Consider the following 27,762-nt stretch of genomic DNA (forward strand, 5'->3'; position numbering starts at 1 on the left):
GAGTAACTGAATCCAATTTCCCTTCTTCCCTTTTTTCCCCTCTCTTCACCCTGATGAAGGAACAAAGTTCCGAAAGCTAGGAATGTAAATTTTCTGTTCTGTTTTGTGAATCTATCGGCTGTACTGAGCTGAGGTAAGTACTGGCCAGCACCTCTATCTCTTTGTTAGTATTTGTTTCACATCTTAATATGAGATTTTCCATTAATCATTTAGATTATATGTTGAGTATGCTACAAACATAGCACCAATCTTATCCATCATCTATCAGAGATCATTGGAACAGCAGAAAGTTCCATGGGACTGGAAGAAGGCCCAGGTCATAGCAATCTATAAAAAGGGTAGAAAATTGGATGCACATAATTACCGGCCAATTTCACTGACATTGATTTGTTGTAGAATCATGGGACATATTTTGTGTTCAGACATAATGACCTTTCCAGACTCTGAGAAGCTCATTTGCAGAAACTAGCATGGTTTTAGGAAACAGCGGTCATGCAAGACATAGCTGGCCCTCTTTGTACATGATATACAACAGGTTCTAGATACAGGCTCCCAGATTGATGCCATATTTTTCGACTTTCGAAAGGTGTTCGACTCAGTTTCGCACTGTCGCTTGCTCCAAAAAGTGCGTGCTTATGGTCTATCCGATGACATATGCGGTTGGATAGAAAGTTTTCTAACAGACAGGAAGCAGTATGTCATCCTGAACGGGTGACTTCAACAGAAACAAGTGTAATTTCAGGTGTGCCCCAGGGCAGTGTATTAGGTCCGCAGCTTTTTATGATTTACATAAACGATCTGGTTGATGGTATTGGCAGTGGCATTAGACTGTTTGCTGATGATGCTGTAGTCTACAGGAAAGTCGTATCACATGAAAGTTGTGAACAAATCAATGAGGATTTGCAGAAAATAAATGTGTGGTGTAATGACTGGCAGTTATCTCTCAATATTAGTAAGTGTAACCTACTGTATATAACAAGGTGAAAATCTCCATTAATGTACGAGTACAAAATAAATGCCCTGTCTTTGGAAGCGGTAACATCCATCAAGTACCTGGGTGTGACTATTCGAAATGATCTCAAATGGAATGATCAGATTCACAAGTAACGGGTAAGGCAAACTCTAGATTGCAGTTTATTGGTAGTATCCTGAAGCAATGCAGTCCTTCAACAAAGGAAACAGGTTACAATACGTTAGTTCATCCAGTCTTAGAGTATTGTTGGTCTCTATGGGACCCTTGCCAGTTGGGTCTGATTCAAGAGATTGAGAAGGTCCAAAGAAGAGCGGCAAGATTCGTGACTGGTACATTTAGCCATCGCGAGAGCATTACAAATCTCATAGAAAGATTGAAGTGGGACACATTTGCAGATAGACGGCATGCTAAACGGAAGGGGTTGCTGCCTAAATTCTGAAATCTGATCTTCACCGAGGATGTATAGCATATATTATTACCACCAAATTTCAAATTGCACAATGATGACCATTCAAAGACAAGGGAAATTAGAGCTCTTACTGAGGCATTCAGACAGTCGTTTTTCCCTTGTGCGATCCACAAGTGGAACAGAGGGGGGAAATATGACTGGCGCGAACTGTGCCCTCCGCCACACACCGCTTGGTGGCTAGCGCAGTATATATGTAGATGTAGGTGGTTTGCAAATGATGACTCAGTTATCATGGCACTTTTTAAAATAAAATCCTATAGACTGAACATTTTCTTTGAGACTGGAGTCCAATTCTGTGAGATAAAATATGAGAAGTTTTCGTAAAGCTGGACATTTCATTGTATTGTTCATAATACAACAAATATTTTTGTCTGGTAACACATTTATCCATACCATTAGGAAGATATTTTTTGTGTACACTTCATTACTTTGGTGCAGATAACTGAATCACAGTTCACTCAGCAGTGTGTTGTGCACCCTACCTTATCATACACCATCAACTTACTCAAAAATAACATTTTGCTTGCACATCTGATCACATTATCTCTTAACACAGTTACTCTTTCGTCCTCCTCAGGGTCCATAAATTTAATTATGTTTACAGCAGACCATCGCAGCCTCCTGTGGGAGTATTTTCGGCGGTCACTTCCTGTAGTTGCACATTGCTTTGAACTGGAATGTGGCTGTACATAGTCTTGTGACGCCTAAATTTATGGTTCCCTTTGGCAAGTAATACACATCTACACAATGCTTGGTCAACTACTCTTTTATATTTGAACCTCAGTTCATCTACATGCTCTTGCACAGAGGTAACTATTCTGAATTTCTCTTTGAGATATGACACTACCGCCTCTATCTTGTTAATATTATTTCAGTTGGACACATTGCTTGTGAAGTTATCAATAACATAAATGATGGAGATGTTGAGTTGCTGACATGCACAACAAAACGCTACTAAACACATAAGGGGAGGGACAAAGGTTAGGGGGTGGGGGACAGTAAAGTGCTGCTTATGGAGCATACAGGGAAGAAGTGGAGAGTGTGTAGGGCAGCTAGGAGCAGTCAGAAGATTAGATGGAGGGCGGGGTGGGGGGAGAACAGAAAAAGGGAGAAGTAAAAAGATTGTGGGTGCATTGGTGGAACAGAGGGCTGTGTAGTGCTGGAGTGGGAACAGTGAAGAGGACAGGTGAGTGTAGGACAATGACTAATCTAATTAAGATTGAGATAAGGAGTGTTATGGGAACATGGCATGTATTGCAAGGAGAGTGCCCGCCTGCACAATTCAGAAAAGCTTATGTTAGTAGGAAGGATCCGGATGCACAGACTGTGAAGCAACCATTAAAATGAAGAACATTGTGTGGGATAGCACGCTCAGCAACTGTATGGTGCAGCTGTTTCTTGCCCACAGTTTGTTGGTGGCCATGTATGTGAACAGACAGCTTGTTGGTTGTCACACGCACACAGAATGAGGCACACTGGCTGTAGCTTAGCTTGTAGACCACATGATGATTATTCCATCAATGGCAGGACTACCTGTCAAAGCAGTCATGTGATCTACAATCTAACCTGAACCACTGTGCCTCGTTCTACACAGGCATGACGACCAACAAGTTATCTGTCCGCATGAATGGCCATCGACAAATGGCGGTGAAGAAACAGCTAGACCCCCAGTTGCTGAGTGTGCTGCTTAACACATTCATAATTTTAATGACTGCTTCACACACTGTGCCATCTGGATTCTTCCTAACACCACCACCTTTTCTGAATTTGCACAGATGGGAACTCTCCCTATGTTCCTGCAACCCTCCTCCCTCCACCTTCATTAGCCATTGTCCTTCACCCAACTATCCCTTTCTCTGTTCCCACTCCAGCACTACACTGTGTGTGTGTGTGTGTGTGTGTGTGTGTGTGTGTGTGTGTGTGTGTGGGCACGAGTGGGGGGGCGCCATATGCTATTTTTAGAAGAAGGCCTTCTGGCTGAAAGCTAATATGTTTTAGTAGTCTTTTTCTTTTTGTTGTGTGTCTGTGACTCAACATCTCCGCTGTATGTTAACAGTCTATCCTTTCCATAATGTTGTCATTATCCCATCCTGGATTTTAGATTGTTTAATACTGAAAATGAATAAGAGATAAAACAGGAAGGTAGTCCTGTGGACCATACATTGACACAAGTCAGTGACTAAATATATATTGTCTTTGGTACATGGCATAATTCCTATAGAGAGAGGGGAGAGCTGTTTTAGTGTTCTGTAACACACATTGTGCCCACATAATAATTATTTTGGCATTTGGAAAAAAAAGTATATACAAATCATTAAGAATTCAGCAAAAAGCAAACAAGGGATGCTCGAACTGTCCAATCTATTTATGAAATCCAGAAAACTGTAGATAATGTGCACTGGCTAATGCAGGGATGGTTACATTATGAACAGTGATTAAAATTCAACAATTTCTGCACACTAGTAATGTCATGGCACATCTATATCATTTGTGCTGTTGTGTTCTCATATCTAGTCTTGCTGTTTGCTATTTACTTTACGTATGACCATTTTATCAGTCTATCAGTCTTAGGAACACATGATTTGTTCGTTTAGGAGTGATTTGTCCACTGTGATGTAGAATGTTGATTAGCATATATAACAAAATTGGAGATGTTTTTGTCATTACCATAGCGGGAGAGGATTTTAACTCCAACAGCACACAATGTGAACTACGTGATGTGTAATGAGATGCTGTATTGTAAACTTCTGTTTTGCAGGTTCTTATATTCCACTCAGAAGTTTCTGTACAATACAGGCTTCAAATATTTCATAACGGATTCCAGACCTTTGATCTCTGTAAGGTCAAAAATCCGAAAATGTGTGTTATTACGGATGTTCCTTCTATTTTCAGAGTTTTTTGTTAGTTACACATGTGACATTTTCATTGGCGATTGTTTGTAGGAACTATATACAGCAATATTTGTAAATTTACTCAGCCCTGTGCCTCACCCTCAGGTCTATCATCACAATTAATAAGACTTTAGAACATATGGGATAAGTTTACAATCAAACCTCACATCCATTAATAATGTATTTGAGATCAGCTAATTTCATCACATCTATGATTTGTTGGCATAATTGATATTAACGATCAACATATTTCTGAGCACATGCGTCTTTAGTTAAAGAACAAAAATCAAAGTATGTTTGGCCTATCAAGATTAAAAAATTCTTAGGTTAAGAAAGTCAGACTGAACTGTATTCACCTTCATTAAAAGTACCTTCATCAACCACCAGGTTCACAATACCACAAGCCTACTTTCTCCGATATACAGTGTCCTCTGTCATAGCCGTGCAGTGACTAGGACTGTTCATGAAGGGAAACGATGGGAACTTAGTCTGTTTTAACACATTAGCATTTTTTAAATTATTCAAACTGATAACATACTTTGATTCGTGTACGGTTGTTTACCTGATGAGAGCAGCATGTTCTCCCAAACATGCCAATCGTTAATGTTAATTGCATTAAACTATGATTGTTTAAATGTCTTTCAATATCTACTCTCTGCAAGCCACTGTGAGGTGCATGGCAGAGGGTACATCCTATTGTACCAATTATTAGGGTTTCATCTACATCTACATACATACTCAGCAATCCACCATACAGTGTGTGGCGGAGGGTACCTCATACCACAACTAGCATCTTCTCTCCCCGTTCCACTCCCAAACAGAACAAGGGAAAAATGACTGCCTATATGCCTCTGTACGAGCCCTAATCTCTCTTATCTTATCTTTGTGGTCTTTCCGCGAAATATAAGTTGGTAGCAGTAAAATTGTACTGCAGTCAGCCTCAAATGCCGGTTCTCTAAATTTCCTCAGTAGCGATTCACGAAAAGAACGCCTCCTTTCCTCCAGAGACTCCCACCCCAGTTCCTGAAGCATTTCCGTAACACTCGTGTGATGATCAAACCTACCAGTAACAAATCTAGCAGCCCGCCTCTGAATTGCTTCTATGTCTTCCCTCAATCCGACCTGATGGGAATCCCAAACACTCGAGCAGTACTCAAGAATAGGTCATATTAGTGTTTTATAAGCAGTCTCCTTTACAGATCAACAACATCTTCCCAAAATTCTACCAATGAACCGAAGACAACTATCCGCCTTCCCCACAACTGCCATTACATGCTTGTCCCACTTCATATCACTCTGCAATGTTATGCCCAAATATTTAATCGACGTGACTGTGTTAAGCGCAACACTATTAATGGAGTATTCAAACATTACAGGATTCTTTTTCCTATTCATCTGCATTAATTTACATTTATCTATATTTAGAGTTAGCTGCCATTCTTTACACCAATCACAAATCCTGTCCAATCATATTGTATCCTGCTACAGTCACTCAACGACACCTTCCCGTACACCACAGCATCATCATCATTTATGGGAAGAATGACTGATCAAATCCCTATTAATCCTACCTGGTACGGATCCAACACACTTCAACATTATACATGGGTCACACAAGTGATTTTAAGCAGTCTCCTTTGTAGACTGATTGCACATCCCCTGTATTCTACCAATGAACCAAAATCTACCATCTGCTTTACCCACAACTGAACCTGTGTGTTCATTCCATTTCATATCCCTACAAAGTGTTACAACCAGGTATTTGTATGAGTTGGCCAATTTCTACAGTGACTCAGTGATATAGTCATAGGATACTATGTTTTTTCGTTTTGTGAAGTGCAAAATTTTACATTTCTGAACATTTAGTGCAAGTTGCCAAACTCTTCACCGTGTTGAAATCTTGTCAAGATCTGACTGAATATTTATGCACCTTCTCTCAGATAGTACTTCATTATAGATAAATGCATCTGCTGCAAACAGCCTGCTTTTTACTATTAACATTGTCTGCAAGATTAGTGATACACAACATGAACAGCAAGCATCCCAACACACCTTCCTGGGGCACACCTGGTTATTTCTATATCTGATGATGACTCTCCATCCAAGACATCCTGTGTCCTCCCTTCAAAATGCCCTCAATCCAGTGACAAATTTCACTTGATACCCCATATGATTGCACTTTTGACAATAAGCATAGGTGGGGTACTGAGTCAAATGGTTTTCAGCATCTACCTGGTTGCCTTGGCACAAAGCATCATGTGAGAAAAGTGAGAGTTGGGTTTCACACGATCGACATTTTCGAAAACCATGCCGGTTGGCATTGAGGAGGTCATTCTGTTGAAGATACCTCATTATGTTCTAAGATTCTACAACAAATCGATGTCAAGGATATTGCATGGTAGTTTTGTGGATCATTTCTACTATCCTCCTTGTAGACTGGTATGACCTGTCCCTTTTCCCAAGAACTGGGCACGGTTTTTTGTTTGAGGGATCTACAATAGATTATAGTGAGAAGAGAGTGCTAACTCCGCCGCAAATTCAATACAGAATCTATCAGGGATTCCACCGGGACCTGGAGCTTTGTTCAATTTTAATGACTTCAGCTGTTTCTCAAAATCACCAACAGTAACACTTATTTCATTCATTTTTTCAGTGGCATGAGGATTAAATTGGGGCATTCTCCTGGGTTTCCTTAGTGACAGAACATTTGAGAATTGAGTTAAACATTTCAGCTTTTGCTTTGCTACCCTACAATTCCAGTTCCCGGCTTATTCACTAGAGACTGGGCACTAACTGTGTTGCCACTAGCAGCTTGTACATTGGAATTTCTTTGGATTTTGTGTAATGTCATTTGACAATATCCTACTACAGTAATCATTGAAGGCATCACACATTGCATTTTTCACAGCCAAACGTGTTTCATTCAGCATCTCTAATATAGCCCTATGCTTTATATTGCACCTATCATGCAGTAACTTCTGTTTCTGTAGACAGTGATTGTATGCCATGGAGGTTCCCTCCCATTATGAATTGTTGAACTGGATACAAATCTATCAAGTGTGGGGGGTCAACTATTCTTTTAAACTTGTGCTGACTTTCTTTACCTGCTCCCGATCTGTGCTCAGTTTCAATTCCCTCATTGAGATATACTACTGATTTTTCATCTAGTTCACTGAATGCATAAATCTTTCTGCTTGTGTTAGCTGTCCTCTGTACTTCTGTAATCCTTATTGCCACAATGTCACGACCACCGATACCAGTTTCAATGTAGACATCCTCAAAGAGGTCAGGTCTATTTTTTGTGATTAGATCCAATATATCTCCATCGTTATTAGGGTTCCTCACTATCTGTTCTACATAGTTTTCAGAGAAGGCATTTTGTAAAGCTTCACAGGATGTCTTATCATACCCACCACTAACAAACTATAATTTTCCCAATTAATTGCTGGATGTGCCTTATTTGTGTGATAAATTTATAGTCTGATATACAATGAAACTTTTTGGTGCTACTAACCATAGCTAGTGTGGAAGAAGAATTCATACATAATTTTCTTGGTTGCTTTAAAAACTCTCACCTAACTGATAACTGAGTATTGCTGTTTTTGGTTGGTCTAGTGAACAATGAAGAGTGAAGTCATATGTTATGTCTGAGATTTTGCTTGTTTCAACTCTGGATGACTGCTCCATCATCTGTTTATAATATTTCATTTATTTCTTGGGGGTGATGGCTTAGACCATGTTGTTTACCACACTTACACAGGTCCAGTGGAGATGGTGATGGTCTAGGTTACGACGGAAGGTGACAGGTTACGAGTTGGTGAACCAACAAATCTGTCTTGAAAATATTTTTGTTATATACATATGCAGTTCCATTTATCTCATTGGCATTGTTCCTCATGTATGTAAATGATCTTCCATTTTACATGCAGCAAGCAGAATTAGTTCTTTTTGCAGATGACGTTAGTACTGTAATCAATACAAGCACACATACAGCACCTGAAGAAATAGTAAACAATAACCTTAACAGTATCACTGATTAGTTTTCTGCAAATGGTCTTGCTGTCTTTTTTCCAAGAATCACAACATATTCAGTTCTGCACATGTAGAGGTACTATATAAATGATACGTATACCACCTCACGGGGGAATAATGAATAGATCGGAAACTTCAAAATTCTTAGGTGTCCACATTGATAAGAATTTCTACTGGGAAAAGCACATTTTGGAAATCCTAAGACAACTTAGTTTAGCTATATTTTCAGTTAGAATTGTTGCAAATCTTGGGGAGGGAGAAAACAGTTTGTTGTAAATAATCCACTGCAGCTCATGAGGAACAAACATGTACATAATTACAATAGTTGAAGAAAATATGACAATCATTATTTCACATTAAATTTTCCTTTAGTACAAAATGGGGTGCACAATGCTGCAACCAAAATTTCACACACTGATACAAAAGTCCGACAGACAGCAAAGTTAAATTTGAAAACAAAATGAAAAAGTTTGTGCTTGACAACTGCTAGTCTGCAGGACAGTTTCTATTTTTGTGATGTGTAAAAGATGGTGGGTAAGAATTACTAACTCACATCTGTCCATCTTTCTTTTAAAAACAATAAAGGAAGAAAAAGAATAGTTGTAAATGATCAGCATGTAGTGAAACAGAAATTGAGACATGTATGATACATGCCAGCACAGAAGAAGCACCAGTAGCAGTTTACTGTAATATTTCCAACATAAATGTTGTTCCCTAGATACCTGAAATGCATTTGTGAGTCAATTCGAACAGAATCACTTAAGTTGCATTTCCTAAATAAAGCAAAAATAGCTTTATCACTGGGGATTTAGTAGTTACACGACGCCAAGTATTGCAAAGAGAAGGTGAAAACCTTTTCTGTGAGGCCTTGGGTATGAACAAGTGGATTTGCCTTTCATCGTACCAAATAAAATTATTCTTTCTATAGAGGAAAAATTAAGTTTTGCACACGTACTATTGTGGATACTGCATCTGTACTGCATCCATTACCATCGCCCGGGTCGTCTCCTAAATCATTGGCTTTCCTTTTTATAGTTATTTTATTTCCTGTTCCCTTAAACAGCACTGAGTATAGTGAAGAACCATTTGACACAGTTCGGATGGCTTGTGGTTCGACAGCCTGCAAGCAGTTATTTCCTTCAGACTGCCCAATGGTTGCAGGCGCAACACCCGTCTGTGTTGAAGTACTAGTATAAACACATGGTAGTATGCTGTAAGCAGATTTCGACAATCCTGCATTACTTTTGAAATCATCTTTGAAACCTGCACCCTCCTGTATGAGATCCACAAGACTCGACGTTCCATCACCTGATCCCCCATTGCTGGTTGCGGACACAAATAAACTGCGGTAAATCGATGTGCTGGTCACATACCCGCACAGTTTTTTATAGCATTGAAGTAATATACGTAGCTGCACATTTTCCACATATTTTTCGTAGTTTTTGCACCAACTACAAGATGGCTTGAGCTTTTTTCTTCCGCCCTTACAAGAACGGCACACATGATGCTGACAGTTCGTCTCTGTAGGAGTATACGGTTCAATTAATAAGTTCCCACAAACCGTGCAAGACAAAGATTGTCTTAGATAGGGAACCAGACGAAATAAGTCCGTCCAAGACGATGAATCTTCCGAATCTGCTTGTAATACAAGTCTACAAGTCGAAACATACAAACTCGTCGCATTCATCACTGTCGCGGAACAACACTACAAACAGTTTCGAAATTGCGAACTTTTACATCTTACACGGGCGCAGCAGTTCAGTATCGAAGATACTACATATTTGTTAGAAACTAAAATCATTCACATTTCATTACAATTGTTACTAGTTCTTAAGCAGGACGCAATTAAGAAGTTGCAAAGCCCAATATCTATTAAAAATATATTGCGACCCGAATATCAAGTGCAGACGAACGAAAAATAAATATTATTTTCGAACTGATAAAACTAAACCGATTAATATGGCGAAGGCCTATATATTTCGCAACATTAATTAAATCAATGTGGCACTGAAATAGTGGCTTATAAAATCGATCGACTCGAAAAAACTATAATGATGTTCTATCGATACAGGTATAGGACAGACATCATACCTATCCAGCTGAGGTTTATCTGCGCAGCACGGTCATCACTGACGGTAATCATTTTAATACTGGATCTCTGATGCAAAGATGGTGGATGAAGGGGATAGCAGGTTGGTTGCGTTAGTAGAGGTATTGACTAAGTGTTAAAGTTTTTGTGACTAAGCTGTTTGTTATTTGTGAAAGGTTGTTGGAAATGCGTGTTCATTGGTTGATGTTGAAGGTTTCATGAAAATGTCGTGCCGTCAGTCATGACGTTTACCAAAGAAATATTAATACTTGCCAGTAAACCAATTTAAGTTCAGTTTGGAGGTTCATCCAACATCTTACTGATTTTACATTTTACTTAATGTGTCAGTTGTCGAAGTTGATCATTTGAGTGACTTTTTAATCTACTGCCTTCAAATACTGGATGAAAACTACATAATGAATTTTACTTATCAATATATTTTTCAAAATTTTCGTCTTTTTATTTTTTTTTTAAATACCAATTTTATCGTAAAGAAAAACTTTGTTACTTTGAAAAGTGAGGGGTTTTAACAGTGTAAACAGCAGTTTTCTGGCTACTCGTCAACAATTGTGATTGTGACAACTATTTATTTTACTCTTGTTTGCTCAACTCTTTTTCACGCTGGATGATCCTTAAGAAACATACATTTGTATTGTGCAGTGAAATGGTACATTGTTTAACTAGGTCCTTCATTTGGCTTCATTTTCTAATGTTTCTTCATAACGTGACAGTTTCAATGAAAACAAACCAACCACCATTATTTTACTAGTAAAGCAGTAAATTTAGCGTCTCATTGGAAAATGAAGTCCGTGACTAATGAAACTCCTTTACTTAATTGTAGTGTGCCACTTACATAATGCAAAAAATTCATCCATCCAAATCAATTTTGAAAATTATATTTTGTAAGCAAGTTCATATAATAAAATAAAGCATTGTGTGGAAATAAAGTCATTACTGTACATTTCTAAGACAAGTTATTTGGGCACAGTACTTTGTGTGAATTCATCTCAGTATTTTTCTTTAAATTTTTGTGTTTGTGGACACTCATGTTTTTGCAACCTCCATCGTGACTGTATCATATGCATCCTGTACATAGTAAAATAAGTTTCTTCTTACGTGCATGTATGTGGCAGCGGTTACTCTCCTGTACATTATGAAGAATACTGGCCATTTTGATACCCCCCCCCCCCCCCCCTTTCACCTTTTACTGTTACCCTTTCTACCTATTCAACTTAGAAGTGCTAGGATATAACTTTTGCATGTATGGTTCACACTCTTTATGGAAGTACTGAAGAATGCTGTAAAAAGTGTCATCTTACACCAGTCACACTGTCAGCCAATATGGCGACTGTAATATTATATAATCACTATTATTTTAGGTGTCAAAGTATTGGGAGCTCTCATGGCCCCACAGTTTTAATTGGGGACAGCGACTATAACTATAGTGTAAAGAATCTATTTAAATAAATTGTCATGACACGTTTGTTAACTTTGTCATCACAACCAAACTATCACATTGGAGCCGAACGTAGAACTCTAGCTGTGCTACAGATCAATTACTATCCACAACCTCCTTGTACACATTTCAACTCAGTACCTATACACTATTATTTTCAGAATAGTGTATAGGTACTGAGTTGAAATGTGTACAAGGAAACCTACAACTCCCTATCCTATCAATACATGGTTGGTTACCCTAGAAAGAAACTGACTTCAATCAAGAAAGCCATCCTTGAAAACAGACACAGAGCTACGCACGTCTCAGTCCGACTTAAATGAATCTTGGGAATGGGACTGGACTGAGGCCATTGCCAGAATTCACCCTGGGTAAGAAACAAACCTTCCGCCTTCAATCAGTTATGCAGAACACAGACAATGGTTAAGAGTACACACCAATTGTAGCAGAAGAATGGACACTGTTGATAAATATGATAAGGCTCCATCTTGAAAATGCACTTTTTGTGCCGTCAATGAGTCCCTGATGACAGCAAATTACCCAAGTCGTGATATTAAAAATTTGTTGTCTGTCTGTAAATTATTTGTTATTATCTGTTTATTATTTATAAAAACAGTACGATAGTCAACTCACATTTCTTGGCTTTGCCAACCCACAACCAAATTATCACTTTTCAATCTAACCTTGGCCTAACTAAATAACTAACCAACCAACCTTGGATTTCAGTAAAGGTCAGTTAGGCATCTACAGGGTGTTACAAAAAGATACAGCCAAACTTTCAGGAAACATTCCTCACACACAAATATTGAAAATATGTTATGTGGACATGTGTTCGGAAACGCTTACTTTCCATGTTAGAGCTCATTTTATTACTTCTCTTCAAATCACATTAATCATGGAATGGAAACACACAGCAACAGAACGTACCAGTGTGACTTCAAACACTTTGTTACGGGAAATGTTCAAAATGTCCTCCGTTAGCAAGGATACATGCATCCACCCTCCGTCGCATGGAATCCCTGATGCGCTGGTGCAGCCCTGGAGGATGGCGTATTGTATCACAGCTGTCCACAATACGAGCACGAAGAGTCTCTACATTTGATACCGGGGTTGCATAGACAAGAGCTTTCAAATGCCCCCATAAATGAGTCAAGAGGGTTGTGGTCAGGAGAGCGTGGAGGCCATGGAATTGGTCCGCCTCTACCAATCCATCGGTCACCGAATCTGTTGTTGAGAAGCGTACGAACACTTCGACTGAAATGTGCAGGAGCTCCATCGTGCATGAACCACATGTTGTGTCGTACTTGTAAAGGCACATGTTCTAGCAGCACAGGTAGAGTATCGCATATGAAATCATAACAACATGCTCCATTGAGCGTAGGTGGAAGAACATGGGGCCCAATCAAGACATCACCAACAATGCCTGCCAAACGTTCACAGAAAATCTGTGTTGATGACGTGATTACACAATTGCGTGCGGATTCTCGTCAGCCCACACATGTTGATTGTGAAAATTTACAACTTGATCACGTTTGAATGAAGCCATACTGACGAAACGAAAACGAGCTCTAACATGGAAATGAAGCGTTTCCGGACACATGTCCACATAACATCTTTTCTTTATTTGTGTGTGAGGAATGTTTCCTGAAGTTTGGCCGTACCTTTTTGTAACACCCTGTATATCTGTACATAATCCACAGGCCATCATATTGTGCATGGTAGAGGGTACCTTGTATCATCGCTAATCACTTTGTTTCCTGTTCCACATGCAAGTGAAGATAAGCCATTTTTCTTATCTTAGTGGTCCTTAAACAATATGTACACTGGCTGTAGTAGACTCATTTTGCGGTAAGCTTCCAACTTTCTCAATAGAATTTTGTGGAAAGAATTTCGCCTTCCCTCAAGGGATTCCAGTTTGAGTTTCTGAATCATCTCTGTGATATCGCTGTCAAGGACAACATACTGAGTTCTGTCATTAAGAAGCCTGAGCAATTCACATATCTGGAAACTAATCAGTATGCTCGTACCATTGTTAAGTCTGCAGTGGGACTCTGTGTTGATGCTTTCTGGAAATCTAGCAATATGGAATCTGCTTGTTGCATTTCATCCATAGTTCACAGCATATAATATGAGAAAATGCCAAGCAGAGTTTCACCATAACTTACATTCATAAAGTAAATATAAAACCAGTGGTGACATCACTGAACTACTACTGTATCACAATTTTCACTGCACCCTGTCTCATGAAATGAAGATTCTAGTGTGGCTTGGTGACTAAGTGTCAGACTATAAATCCAAGGTTTGGGGTTCAGTACTGGATGTTTGGTCACTTTCATTTCTTTCAGCTCTGTCATTGATTTGTATATGTGATAAATGTCAAACTACACCATGATTTGAAGTTAATGTTAAAACTGTAAGCCTTGTATAACTCGTCTCATAAGTCACTTCAAAAGTTGAAGGAAACAGAGTGCAAACCACTTCCAGTGGATCCATACCTAGTAAAATAAATAGCTGGATGCTCACCTACTAAAAGTTACATACTTTTTTAACTTGGAACTGCATCACTGCTTTTTTTCAGAAATCACCATCACTTCTGAAACATAGCTTCTGTAACAAACTACAAGTAATTTGAGTAAGAGTAATATAGTACTGCCGCTCCGTGCATTTTTCGTAGTCAATGTACCATATGCTATGTGTAGTAATATGCACCATTACACCGTCGAAGATATGTCTGTTATATAACATGACATATTGAAATTTACCATGCAGTTTCAGTTATTTTTAAAGAAAAGTTCATTAAATGTGGAGTGAATGTTGGCTACAGTGCATCATACAACAATTAGAAATAATGGAACCATGAACAAAGGATTCACATATTGTCATAATGGCTTGTATGAAATGCGGAGGAAATCTTACCGACAATGAACATAGACCTCACACTATGATACAGATCAATCTGTTACCCAACCATTACTTTGTATTCATATTTGTAGGCTTTGCTCAGTCACAACGAAAAGGTGTAACCTTCCAGTGTAACGTAGACCTTGGTCTCTGCTGCATTTTGGATGGGGCAATCTCACAATGGCCATAATTTTTTTTTAGAACTACCCCAAATTAACATGGCAAAGGCATTGTCATGATGCAGTGGTTAGCACACTGGACTCTCATTCGGGAGGAGGAATTAGGTTTTCCGTGATTTTCCTAAATCGTTCCAGACAAATGCTGGGATGTTTCCCTTGAAAGGGCATGGCCGACTTCCTTCCCCATCCTTCCCTAATCCGATGAGACTGATGACATTGCTGTTTGGTCTCTTCCCCCAAACAACCCAACCCCATTGTCAAGATATGTCCAAATGCTTCTCAGTTGAAGACAGATTCCAGTTACACAGTGACTTATATCTTGCCATACTCTCCCGTCTTGGGGTTTAATAGGTTATTAAAGGAAAACAATATGAAAAAAGTGATGCATCAGAACTGTGGGAAAACTGACCCTTGTGTCACAATCTATCAGTATTGGTGGGAAAGTACTGTGAAATTGACACCCCTCTTCTTCTCCTCCTCCTCCAATTTTTACTGTCGAATGTGGTTTTTTTTACACGCTTGGTACATATGGAACATTATTAGTTTTGGTTTCAGGTTGTAGAAGCACTTTGTACTGTTTGTCATAAACTGCAAATCTTATGACAGAAATTAAATGTATGTTTCAGAGATCTAGACCCTTCACAAATTGCCATCATCCATGAAGTGTATGACAGTGAAAATGCGCACGAAACCTTTGAACTTGAACTGGAAAGAGCACTGGAAGCTGGATGCAGCATAATTGTCATTGAACCTTCAAGGCTAGGAGATGAAACAGCCCGCTGGATAGCTGTTGGGAACTGTTTACGGAAGACAGCTGTTTTGTCCAGTATATGTTCAATTGGGGCAGGTTTGTGTATTTTGCCACTGTATGTATGTATGTATGTATGTCATGTGTAAAAAATGCTATTTGGAATGATGCCCTTCGTACATAGTATACATTTGGTTTATAGTATGTTTCATTTTACTCTTGCAAATAAGCAGTATATGAAGGAACAAATTAGACCCACAGCATTACCAAACAAGATCTTAAGTTCATTTATGGCATTGATTTGTGGAGTTAAAATCTCTGTTTAGTGTACATCATACCTGGCAGCATTTATGGTTACTGTTCGTTGCGGGTCAGTTTACGAGTTTGACTTCCTAAGCGGCAGTAATAGAGGTTCTGCTCTCCATAAGGATCTTGTAACAAAACTATATGTGCAATGATGTCACTTTCTTCTGGTGCATCTTTCAAAAAAATATGTTGATTTGTTGTGAGGCTGATCAGATTCTTACTTGAAACTAGCACTTGGCTGAATGCATTTGTGACCTATTTTTATATTTTGATTAAAATAACTTTTTGACTGACAGATGCCAGTGGTGGACAGCAATGTTGCTGGCTCATATACATTATTTCATTGTCTCATGTGATAAATAGTTGCATAACACCAAATGGAAGTACTTATTGACTGTTGTGATCATCTTCATTAGTAGTAAGAAGCACAGTGGTTAGGGGTGGGGGAAGGTGCTATAGTGCTGCCTGTAGGAGTGTGCTGGTGTGCTGGGATGTGGCAGAGACAGGATGGTAGGCTGCTAAGTGCAGCATCAGGAGACTGTGCTGTGGACCCAAAGGGGAGAGGAAAAAAGGCAGAGAAGGGGGACTGTGCAGCTGTGTGGGGGAAAGGGGGGGGGGTGTGAGAGGTTGGGGTGGGAACAGGGAAAGGCATAGATGCAGGTTGAGGCCATGGAAGGTTTACAGGAATGAAGGATAATTTGCAGAAAGAGTTCCCACATGTGCAGTTGAGAAAAGTTGGTGTTTGCAGGCAGAGTCTAGATGGCATAGGTGGTGAAGCAGTCATCGAAGTGAAGCACGTTGTGTTGGGTGGGGTGCTCAGCAAATGGGTGGTGCAGCTGTCTCTTGGCCACGGTTTGGCAATGGCAAGTCATGCTGATAGACCACTTGTTAGTGCTCATAGCCACGTAGGCTGCCGAATGCCACACAGTGGTTGCAGCTAAGTTGGTAGACTACATGTGTACTTTCACAGGTGGCCCTGCCTGATAGGGTAGAAAATTCCTGTGACAGGACTGGAGTAGATGATAGTGGGTGGATGAATGTGACAGGTCTTGCATCTTGGTATATTACAGTGATGTGTGCCATGGGACTAGGCACCTGGAGTACAGATGGTATAGGAATGGACAAGGAGATTGCATCAGTTGGATGAGCAGCAGAACACCACTTGGGGGAGGATAGTGGGAGGAATATTTGTCATTTCAGGGCAAGACAAGAGGAAGTCAGAACTCTGGTGGAGACCGTGGTTTTGTTGCTTCAATCCTAGTGAGTGACCTTCCTTTTGAATTTTCCAGAACATATCCCTTTTTCCTCCATGAGGAAGGAACCAGTAGCTCTGAAAGACAGGGTTAGTTTTTCATTTTTAATCAATTTATCACCAGTACTGGAATTTCATCTTCTGAAATTGTTAAAGTAGAAAATAGTTTTTGCTTTGTGACATAAGAATATAGACAGGGAAATGAGAGATGCTAATAAATGGAAAAAGAAAGATCAATGGACATGGAAATGAGAAGAAAGACAGGAACTTCTCACACGCTGGATTGTCGCTCCCATGGAGATGAGATTTTCGTTTAACCTATGGTATTGAAGGTGTGGGTTGTCGTTTCATTAGGAACAGTAGTCAACTTTGTGGGTACATTGGACCTTACAAAAGGTCCGAACTTTATGAAATTTTAGCATGTTGTATGTAGGTAATCTAGTGTAAAATCTGGGAGCTTTGCGGGAGGGAGATAGCAAATTCTGGCATTTTTTCAGTTTTTTCTATATTTTTTTTACCTTGCATCCTGCAACAGTAAGCCCTTTTACATTTCTTGTAGTGCGTTAAATTTTCTAGGATTTTCACTGCATGAATATACAGGTTGACAATTATCAAACTATGTGAAATAAGATCATTATAACTTCTGAATGGTTTGCGTTAGGTTGGCCGTGGGACATAATGGGAATTAGTATGGTATTTGTAGTTTGGTGTAGCGATGAAGCCCACTTTCATTTGGATGGATTCGTCAGTAAGCAAAATTGGTGCATTTGGAGGACAGAATCTGCATTTCGCAATTGATAAGTCTCTTCACCCTCAACAGGTGACTGTGTGTTGTGCAATCCAGCCACAGAATAATTAATGCAATATTCCTTGATGGCATGGCTACTACCGAATGGAATGTGAAGGTTTTGGAATATGATTACATCCCCATTATCCAAAGTGACCCTGATTTTGACAAGATATGGTTCAGGCAAGACTGAGCTTGACCCCATCAAAGCAGGAGTGTGTTTGATGTCCTGGAGGAGCACTTCAGGGGCCAATTTCTGGCTCTGGGGTACCCAGAGGCCGCTGGCATGGGCCTCGATTGGCCGCCATATTCTCTTGATCTGAACACATGTGACACCTTTTTGTGGGGCTGTATTAAAGACAAGATGTACAACAATAAGCCCAAAACCATTGCCGAGATGAAAACTGCCATTCAGGAAATCATCAGCAGCATCGATGTTCCCACACTTTAGCAGGTCATGCAAAATTTTGCTATTCACCTGCGCCACATCATCACTAATTATGGCAGGCATATCAAACCTAAATCTGAATATCTGTAGTGACATTTACGTGTTGAATAAAGTGTGTGTACATCATAGTTTGTCAACTGATTTACATTTTTTTTTTTTTTTTTTTTTTTTTTTTTTTTTTTTTTTTTTTTCATGTATTTCAATAATTGTCACCCTGTATTTTTACACCACATACTTACCAAAATAAACAACGTGAAAAAAGTGTCCAAACTCAGATTATCGAAAAACTGCACAAAAGGACAGGTTTTAGCATTACAATTTCAGTTTTACAACATTTTTAAAAGGACAATTGCAGATGCCTTTAATGGCGAATATTTTACAGTTGGTTGCTGATTTCTACTAAACCTGCACAAAAATTGCAAACATTATGGTTTCTTATAATTGGTGCTTCTAAATATTAACTTTAACAACGCTGAGAACACACTTCCCTCCCAGTCCTCGGTGGGGTTTTCATTCAGTACAGGCATATAACTCCAGGAAAACAGCTTTTGATGTATACAATGTATATTTCATAGAAAGTTCCATTACCGTGTCATTCCGTACCAACTAAAGACATAATTCAAAAATGAAGACAATTCAAGTTGGGTATCAGTTTCTTACTCCGCAGTAATGATGTCAGTGGTTAGGATTTCCCCGTCATTGTATGTCCTTTCAGTATCCGGCTCAGTAAGAGTCAGTTTGGACAAATTCTTGCGTGTATGTCACAAGAATGTTTGCAAATGGTAAAGGACCAGAGTAGCTCAAGGCCACTTCGGTACATCATTTCGTACATTAACATGAAATTATTTTCAGTGAAGAATGTGGAGCTTCATTTTTCATTCCTCTTCTTATTAATGTTCACCCTCAAACCATGCCTAAATTTGTAGGTAAAAAAGAATGGTACAGGTTAGTGTCTCGTATTGGTGGCAGTCCCCCAAGTTGGAATTTGGATTTGCCTCTGATTTAGAGATTGTCATTAGAGAAGATTGTCCAGTTTATCTTTGTTTACATTTCCATTGTACAGTGCCACAAGAAATGTTTCTTCTGCTTTAGTAATTTGGCATCTGTTGCATCTGGCTGTTTGAAAATATCGTGCTGGGCATGGAAAGAGTTCTCTCGTAAATGGTACGTTCTTTTTTCTTGTCCAAAGAGGATTAAAGTAATGTCACACTTACTTGTAACGTGAAGGGAAACAATATCCTGTACACTGAATTTACATGATGTTGTTGAGTACAGAAGGATGGGAAATTACCCCTTCTGCTCTTCTGGAGATACAATAGTAATGTTATTGAAGTCAACTGCCTTTGATATAGCATTTTTAATTATTGTCAGAGCAACATGCTATATTGTCTGCTTAACCACAGTGCCCTTTGTTCAGTCATTGGAATTGAGTACAAGTTCAGTAAAACCTGTTGAGATTGTTCCTCTGCTTTGGTATTTTGGTAATGAGCATCAATAGGATACCTATCAAGAACTACTAATGCATTAAATTTCAAGGGTTTTTTTACACATAATCTATATAGGTGTTTTACAGTGACTCATTATGCTGTGGCGATGAGTCAGCCCCAGTGCAGGTCAAATGAGCTGGTGTGAGGAAGTAGGAAATCAATTTGACACATTCACTGTGCAGTACTCAATACCCCATCCCTTTAGCTTTAATGAAGTTTTGCAATAGCTTACACGTGTGAAATTACTGAATCCATAGTTTAACAGTTGGACCACAATCCTACACGAAGAAATCCCGCTTTCAACAACAGCCCAGATAGAGATGGTGGATGAAGGGTACCGGCTGATAGGGTTTCCATAGGACACCTTGCTATCCTACTCTCCAACCCAAGCAGAAATGAATGCCCAGTCGCAGGGGGAGGGGTGTTGGAGATGATAAATGTTGACAATTAAAGGCAACTACTACTGTCTTTTTTATGTTCAATTAAAATTGTATTGCTGAAACCTGTCCGTTTTGCAGTTTGAGAATTTTGCTGTGTCTTTCAAGCATTATATCTTGGTAAGTATGTTGTTCAAAAATATGTTCAGGTAATGAAAATGGTAGAATATTTAATGCAGTATAAGAAAGACCTAAGTGGTTTTTGTTATAGGGATGCAAGGGAAAATCATAATGTAGAAAAGACAGAAAGTTGCTGACTTTATGCAGTTTTTCATCTTTCCTCAAGTTAGCGTAGAGTCTAAGAGGTGTAAAACTTGGATCCTACACCACAGGCCATCAGTTCACAACATACTAAAAGTCCATAAAATTGGGACCTTTTGTAAGGAATGAAGCACTACTCTCACCCTGTTCTCACAGCTTTATGTTTGCCAGTACCTTGTCTCCTACCTTCCAAACTTCACAGGAGCTCTACTGCGACACTTGCAGAACTAGCGCTCCTGGAAGAAAGGATATTGTGGAGACATGGCTTTGCCACAGCTTGGGGGATGTTTCCCGAATGAAATTTTTGCTCTGCAGTGGAGTGTGCACTGATATGAAAGCTTTGAGGATGGGGTGTGAGTCATACTTGGATAGCTCAGATGGTGTAGCACTTGTTCGTAAAAGGCAAAGGTCCCGAGTTCGAGTCTTGGTCTGGGCACACAGTTTTAATTTTACCAGGAAGTTTTGTATCAGCGCACACTCTGCTGCAGAGTGAAAATCTCATTCTGGAAACATACCCCAGGCTGTGGCTAAGCCATGTCTCAGCAATATCCTTTCTTTCAGGAGTGCTAATTCTGCAAGTTTCGCTGGAGAGCTTCTGTGAAGTTTGGTAGGAGACGAGGTACTGGTGGAAGTGAAGCTGTGAGGACAGAGTGTGAGTTGTGCTTGGGTAGCTCAGATGGTAGAGCACTTGCCTGCAAGAGGTATAGGTCCCAAGTTCGAGTCTCAGTTCGGCACAAAGTTTTAATCTGCCAGGAAGTTTCAAATGTTTTTGTGGTTGAGACCACTCGTAATCCATTTTTAAAGAAATGATTTTCATTAACTTCCGAGAAAAAGAATGACATAGGCCACCATCACCTCTTATCATGCTTACAGGGGCTTAATACTTGGAATTCTGAGACACAGGTGACTCTGCATATCTGAGTTGAGTCAGGTAAAATTCTACAAAATATTTTTAAAAATGGCAGTTGGCAGACGAATTCTGTACTTTCTTGTGTGCCATTGTCAAGACTGATCAAAACTTTCACAGTTTGTTAATTTCTTATACTAAAAAAATAATTTTGTGTGTCTCCTGGACATCTTTATGTAACTTTTTCACATCAACCCCAGTGAAAATGGTTGCCGAGTCATTTATCATTATCTTGTTGATTGCCCCCTTATTTTGTGTCACCTGTGATAACTTAAGTTCAGTATTTATTAGTATGTTCAGTATCATTATTGGTCTCTCTTAATTTAACTGTTATTTGTATATGTGCTTCTATTCCCACGCTGGCCTTAACCAGGACTTGTACCTGCTCCCCATTATACTTCCATATTAGAGACTCAAGGTCCTGAATTCTTTACTGCTATTTAAATTTCTACTCTGTATGCTGGAACCACTTACCTAAACCATTGTTCAAATTATTGAATAGCTTATTCTATGCCCAAAAGCTGCTTGCATGAATTGCCCTTTAAGATTTGAAATTTTGTATTTGTGCTCTGAAACAAGTTCTGAATCACTGTACCTTGCTGCTCTCCAGGTCTGATTGGATACTACTGACATTATGGGTGACAAAAAGAAATTAAAGTTTTCCTTATAACTGCACTTTAGAATCAGCTCTATATTGTGCACTTTAGAATCAGCTCTATATTGCTCATGTCTTCGGCCTAATACTCACTGGCTTGGATGCAGGAACACCCACCAGATTGGTATTTTGGCATGTCATCTTTAATCTCTGCCACCATAATGTAAACGTAGTTCAGTGACTGTTGTTGCCACTGAAGTGGATGCAGAGTCTGTAACCAGTGCCAATATCGAAGACCTCAGCACTCGATTACTAGAAGATGGACAGACACTGTTCGGATTAAAAAAAAAAAAAAAAAAAAAATGTTAAGGTGGGGCTGTGTCTTGCACAGCTAAAACATTGTGCCATATCAAACCTTAACAGAAATACATAACTTTGGTGTTTATTAACATCAGTAAATTTGTTATTGATAACTTCGTTGTTGTTGTTGTTGTCTTCAGTCCTGAGACTGGTTTGATGCAGCTCTCCATGCTACTCTATCCTGTGCAAGCTTCATCATCTCCCAGTACCTACTGCAACCTACATCCTTCTGAATCTGCTTAGTGTATTGATCTCTTGGTCTCCCTCTACGATTTTTACCCTCCACGCTGCCCTCCAATGCTAAATTTGTGATCCCTTGATGCCTCAAAACATGTCCTACCAACCGATCCCTTCTTCTAGTCAAGTTGTGCCACAAACTTCTCTTCTCCCCAATCCTATTCAATACCTCCTCATTAGTTACGTGATCTACCCACCTTATCTTCAGCATTCTTCTGTAGCACCACATTTCGAAAGCTTCTATTCTCTTCTTGTCCAAACTGGTTATCGTCCATGTTTCACTTCCATACATGGCTACACTCCATACAAATACTTTCAGAAACGACTTCCTGACACTTAAATCTATACTCGATGTTAACAAATTTCTTTTCTTCAGAAACGATTTCCTTGCCATTGCCAGTCTGAAATAATTTTCCACCATCTGTACCTCATATTGTGGCGGTAACTGCTATGTTGTGCTTTTCAGAATGAGAACCTCTTGGCCAAAAGGCTTAATAACCAGACACTGGTGCAGTTGTTCCTTGAACATTGCTTGCATGTTTGAGATGACATAAAATCGTTCATTTTTATTCAAGGGCAAGTTTATTTCTTTAGTTAAAGAGCATTAGAGTTTAGTAAACTCCAGTAGGAGATATTAAAAGAAAGTTGTCCTGTGTCATTTGAAGACAAATACTTTGTTTTCAAAAGAAGTTCTGAAATCATACTGCTCTTATCTTCATACTACATGGAAGCACTACAGTGGTATGGAAATCTATAGGCACAACACCTGTTAAAAATGGAAAATTAAAGGGCATCCTGTGGGTGGTATGTGGATTGTGTTTTGAATGTTTTGGAAGTTTATTTATGTTTCAGTGCTTTGTATAAATTGGTATAGGGTGTACCATCCACTGCATGCCATACACGCTTATGTAGTAGCGATCTATATACGATAGAAATACATGTGAAATGTGGAAAGACATGTTATTACTACACACATCAAAAAAAGTTTTGCATCACCTCGGTTCCGGAACACGTACAGAAAATTGGAGTGGAGATCAACATAAACATCATTTCTGCCCTTTTTATTGCTCATAAAAACCGCACATTGCATGTTGTACCACCATACAGCGAGAACTTCAGAGGTGGTGGTCCAGATTGCTGTACACACCAGTACCTCTAATACGCAGTAGCACATCCTCTTGCATTGATGCGTGCCTGTATTTGTCGTGGCATACTATCCACTAATTCATCAAGCATTGTTGGTCCAGATTGTCCTACTCCTGAACAGCAATTCGGCATAAATCCTCCAGAGTGGTTGATGGATCACATTGTCCATAAACAGCCCTTTTCATTCTATCCCAGGCATGTTCGATAGGGTTCATGTCTGGAGAACATGCTGGCCACTCTAGTTGAGTGATGTTATTATCCTGAAGGAAGTTATTCACAAGATGTGCATGATGGGGGCATGAATTCTCGTCCATGAAGACGAATGCCTTGCCAACATGCTGCCGATATGGTTGCACTGTTGGTCGGAGGATGGCATTCACGTATCGTACAGCCGTTACGGTGCCTTCCATGACCACCAGTGGCGTACATCGGCCCCACATAATGCCACCCCAAAACAGCAGGGAACCTCCGCTTTGCTGCGCTTGCTATACAGTGTGTCTAAGATGTTCAGTGTGGCCGGATTGCCTCTGATGATTATGTGGTTGAAGGCATATGCAACACTCATTGGTGAAGAGAAAGTGATGCCAATCCTGAACAGTCCATTAGGCATGTTGTTGGGTCCATCTGTACTGCGCTGCATGGTGTCATGGTTGCAAAGATGGACCTTGCCATGGATGTCGGGAGGGAAGTTGCGCATCCTGCAGCCTATGGCACACAGTTTGAGTCGTAACACAATGTCCTGTGGATGCACGAAAAGCATCATTCAACATGGTGACATTACTGTCAGGGTTCCTCCGAGCCGTAATTCGTAGGTAGCAGTCATCCACTGCAGTAGTAGCCCTTGGGCGGCCTGAGTGAGGCATGCCATTGACAGTCCTTGTCTCTCTGTATCTCCTCCATATCCGAACAACATCGCTATGGTTCACTCAGATGCCTGGACACTTCCCTTGTTGAGAGCCCTTCTTGGCACAAAGTAACAATGCAGATGCGATTGAACCGCGGTGTTGACTGTCTAGGCATGGTTGAACGACAGACAACACGACCTGTGTACCTCCCTCCGGGAACTAATCGGCGGTCTGACACCCTCCATCTAATAGGCACTGCTCATGCATGATTGTTTACATCTTTGGGCAGGTTTAGTGACATCTCTGAACAGCCAAAGGGGCTGTGTCTGTGATACAATATCCACAGTCAACATCTATCTTCAGGAGTTCTGGGAACTTTTTTTGATGTGTGTATACGCTAAGCGAACAATTCATATATGATCATACTTAGTTATCAAATTGCATGCTTTTGACAGTTCACATTACAAATATTGCAGCGTTCTGAAGTTGGAGAGATGAGCTCTGGAGAGACTTTGATATATGTCTTGTACAACATCCTCTTCTTGTTCCATTCAGTGCTCAAACTGTTGCTACCATATTGCCCAATTTCCCAATATACAAACTGCTGTTACATCCAAAAAGAACTCGGCTTTTGAAGCAAAATGTTTTAATCTAAAGCTCACTGTGTTTTCTTTATCTACTGAACTTTGAGTATCGTTCTTTCCATGCTATCAGTGAGTACTGGAATTTCATTTTTTAAATCACACATGCTCCAGCCTGCATTTTTTTGTTGTGGATCGAAATTAATAGAAAAATTTTTTGGGAGAGGATTGATTCTTTAAATGAAGTAGGAAGTGTGTAGACTCCTTGCCATATCACTCGAAAAAAACTGAGCACTAGGCTGACCTTCACTACTGTTTTTCGGTTGTTTTATCATATGAAGTTATCGTTGATATTTGTATATAAAATCATACAGTTTCTAATGTGCTGGTTTACTAGTTAAAGAAATGTAATAAAGTTTTAGTTCCTGTTGTTGATGCAGTAATATGTAATTCTTTTTTGGATCATATTTATGTTTTCCATTGTTGTTTATATTATGTAAATTAACCAAAATGAATCTGAAGTTTGTTACTTCAGTGTGAAATGATTTTGACAGATCTTTGAATTTTACTCAGGTTTCTTATGGCCCGACCGGCCTTGTGCCTATGCACCACTGACAGCGGTGTCCCTACTTTGCACTGGTCTGTACGCTGTGTCATGGCAACTGGACCCGTGCTGTCAATATCAAGTAGAGCGGGACCGCCGGCGCCTGCCACGGCGCCTCCCTCCATCTTGCACACAGGCTTCTGCAGTTGTACTGGTGCGCCGACCCAGCATGCGGTTTCAGCTGCTCCATGTTGGTGTGTCATTTGTGGCTACAGCTTTCTGGGGTTGGAGGCTTTACCGTGCTTTGAAGTGACATAACTGAAAGAGATCTTGTAGGGATGTAATCATGGTGCCTCGTGGCGGTGTGTTGTTGAGCTGCCGACTAGAAATCCCTTTGTAGTATGTACGGTGGGGATTTAGTGCTGGAGGAATTTATATTAGTAAAGATTTTCTTGTAATGCGGTTGTTTGAAGCACTGTTTTTAGTGCTCGCACTGCATCTCATGTTCGTCAGTGTCAATTTGGAGACTGAGCCAGTGGGGACTAGCAATTATTGTACTGAGCACTGGATAAAAAATCTAAGGAAACAGTGCTCTTATGCTATGTTGTGTACTTACTGCATATGAAAAAAGGAAAACAATAGCTTTATAATAATTTGGTCTGCTGTATATTGTTGATATACTTTCTATTTCGTAATCCTTATCTCGTTATATGCAAGCCTCTCCATTGCTTGCTTTTTCAGTTTGCATATATATCATACACCCGTTGAACGTTCCTTTTTGAAATTAACATGTGTAAAAATATATTAATTTTGACTGTCCAGTTAATTACAAAGAATAAATGTAATTAATAGGAACTGTTTTTATTGATTTTAATTGGTGCAGGTTTTTTGTGCTAGTCTCCTCTGTTTCTGCATATGACATTTCTTGGTATTGAGCTTGTGCCCAGCAGTTATATCATTATGAGATGCAATATTTCTTGTCTTCATGCATAAAATTGTTACTAAAAATCCTATGTTTTGTTAGCTGCTCAGAGCTGTCTTGTAAATCAGGCTTGAGAGAAGGGTATAGGTAATTGCAGTTGTAAGACAAGGGGCAGATGTTACGATCACACTTACTCAAGTCCAAGTTAGGCCCACTTTAAAACTACTATTGTATAAATATGATTTTATATTAAATGTATAAACTGTTTTGTTTTCTCACATAAGTTCAGTCAAACTTATGTCGAAGAAATTTATTGTTAATAGTGTGACAAATTCTCGAGTACTATTATTATTATTATTATTATTTTCTTTTACTTTTAAATGTGGATGTTTATGAAAGATAATATACAGATTTTTTATATTCGACAAATGTACAAAAGTATGTTATGAGGTCACATATTTTGTGCAAATGATCTGAAGATTTTGGTAAACCAAAGTGTAGTACAGCATTAGTATGAAAAGAATTTTATTTGTTAAGACTGTAATGACTGATATGATGTTCGTCATATTGTGGCAGGCATTGTTATAAAAGGTTTGCTCAATAAACTAAACCTGATGAAATGAATTGTCTCGTCTTCCTTTTTTTCTCTTCCCAGATATTCAGTTGATGAAATTATAAACATTAAATTGTGAAATTTACAGTGGTTTGCTTCAGTGTACGTATTTAAAAGTTTTCACCATCATAGAAAGAGAAATGTGTTTACATGCTACTGTTGCAAAATAATTAAAGCAAATTTTTTTTTATATAATTGTCCGACATTCATTGGGAGAGTTGCCATTATCACTAAATAATGTTTGTGGCAGGTCACATTACTGCTGTTAACTTTTTTTTGCCTACAGACAATTGTAT

At 39.3% G+C, this 27,762-nt stretch overlaps 2 protein-coding genes across 2 annotated transcripts in view; one reads left to right on the top strand and one right to left on the bottom strand.

Moving 5' to 3' along the window:
* LOC124607293 (E3 ubiquitin-protein ligase MSL2) overlaps positions 1-10,108 on the bottom strand; it is a 35,313-nt gene extending 25,205 nt beyond the window's left edge. The window contains exon 1 of the mRNA XM_047139584.1: positions 9,321-10,108. Within this exon, the coding sequence (XP_046995540.1) occupies positions 9,321-10,052 (732 nt within the window). The 5' untranslated portion in view covers positions 10,053-10,108. The remainder of the gene's footprint in view (positions 1-9,320) is intronic.
* A 343-nt stretch (positions 10,109-10,451) lies between these two features.
* LOC124605461 (transmembrane protein 11 homolog, mitochondrial) lies at positions 10,452-27,477 on the top strand. Its single transcript, XM_047137150.1, has 3 exons — positions 10,452-10,557; positions 15,617-15,837; positions 25,961-27,477. The coding sequence occupies exons 1-3, from the start codon at positions 10,535-10,537 to the stop codon at positions 26,242-26,244; spliced, it is 528 nt and encodes a 175-aa protein (XP_046993106.1). The 5' UTR covers positions 10,452-10,534; the 3' UTR covers positions 26,245-27,477.
* The last annotated feature ends 285 nt before the right edge of the window (positions 27,478-27,762 follow it).

Source organism: Schistocerca americana, chromosome 3 (assembly GCF_021461395.2).
Source record: "Schistocerca americana isolate TAMUIC-IGC-003095 chromosome 3, iqSchAmer2.1, whole genome shotgun sequence".
NCBI classification, from domain to species: Eukaryota; Metazoa; Arthropoda; class Insecta; order Orthoptera; family Acrididae; genus Schistocerca; species Schistocerca americana.

Excerpts from the sequence above, each read along its gene's own strand:
- LOC124605461 (XM_047137150.1), top strand. The coding sequence starts at position 10,535 with ATGGTGGATGAAGGGGATAGCAG. Across the intron at positions 10,558-15,616 it reads GTGGATGAAGGGGATAGCAG|AGATCTAGACCCTTCACAAA; the intron begins GTTGGTTGCGTT and ends TGTATGTTTCAG. Across the intron at positions 15,838-25,960 it reads TATATGTTCAATTGGGGCAG|GTTTCTTATGGCCCGACCGG; the intron begins GTTTGTGTATTT and ends AATTTTACTCAG.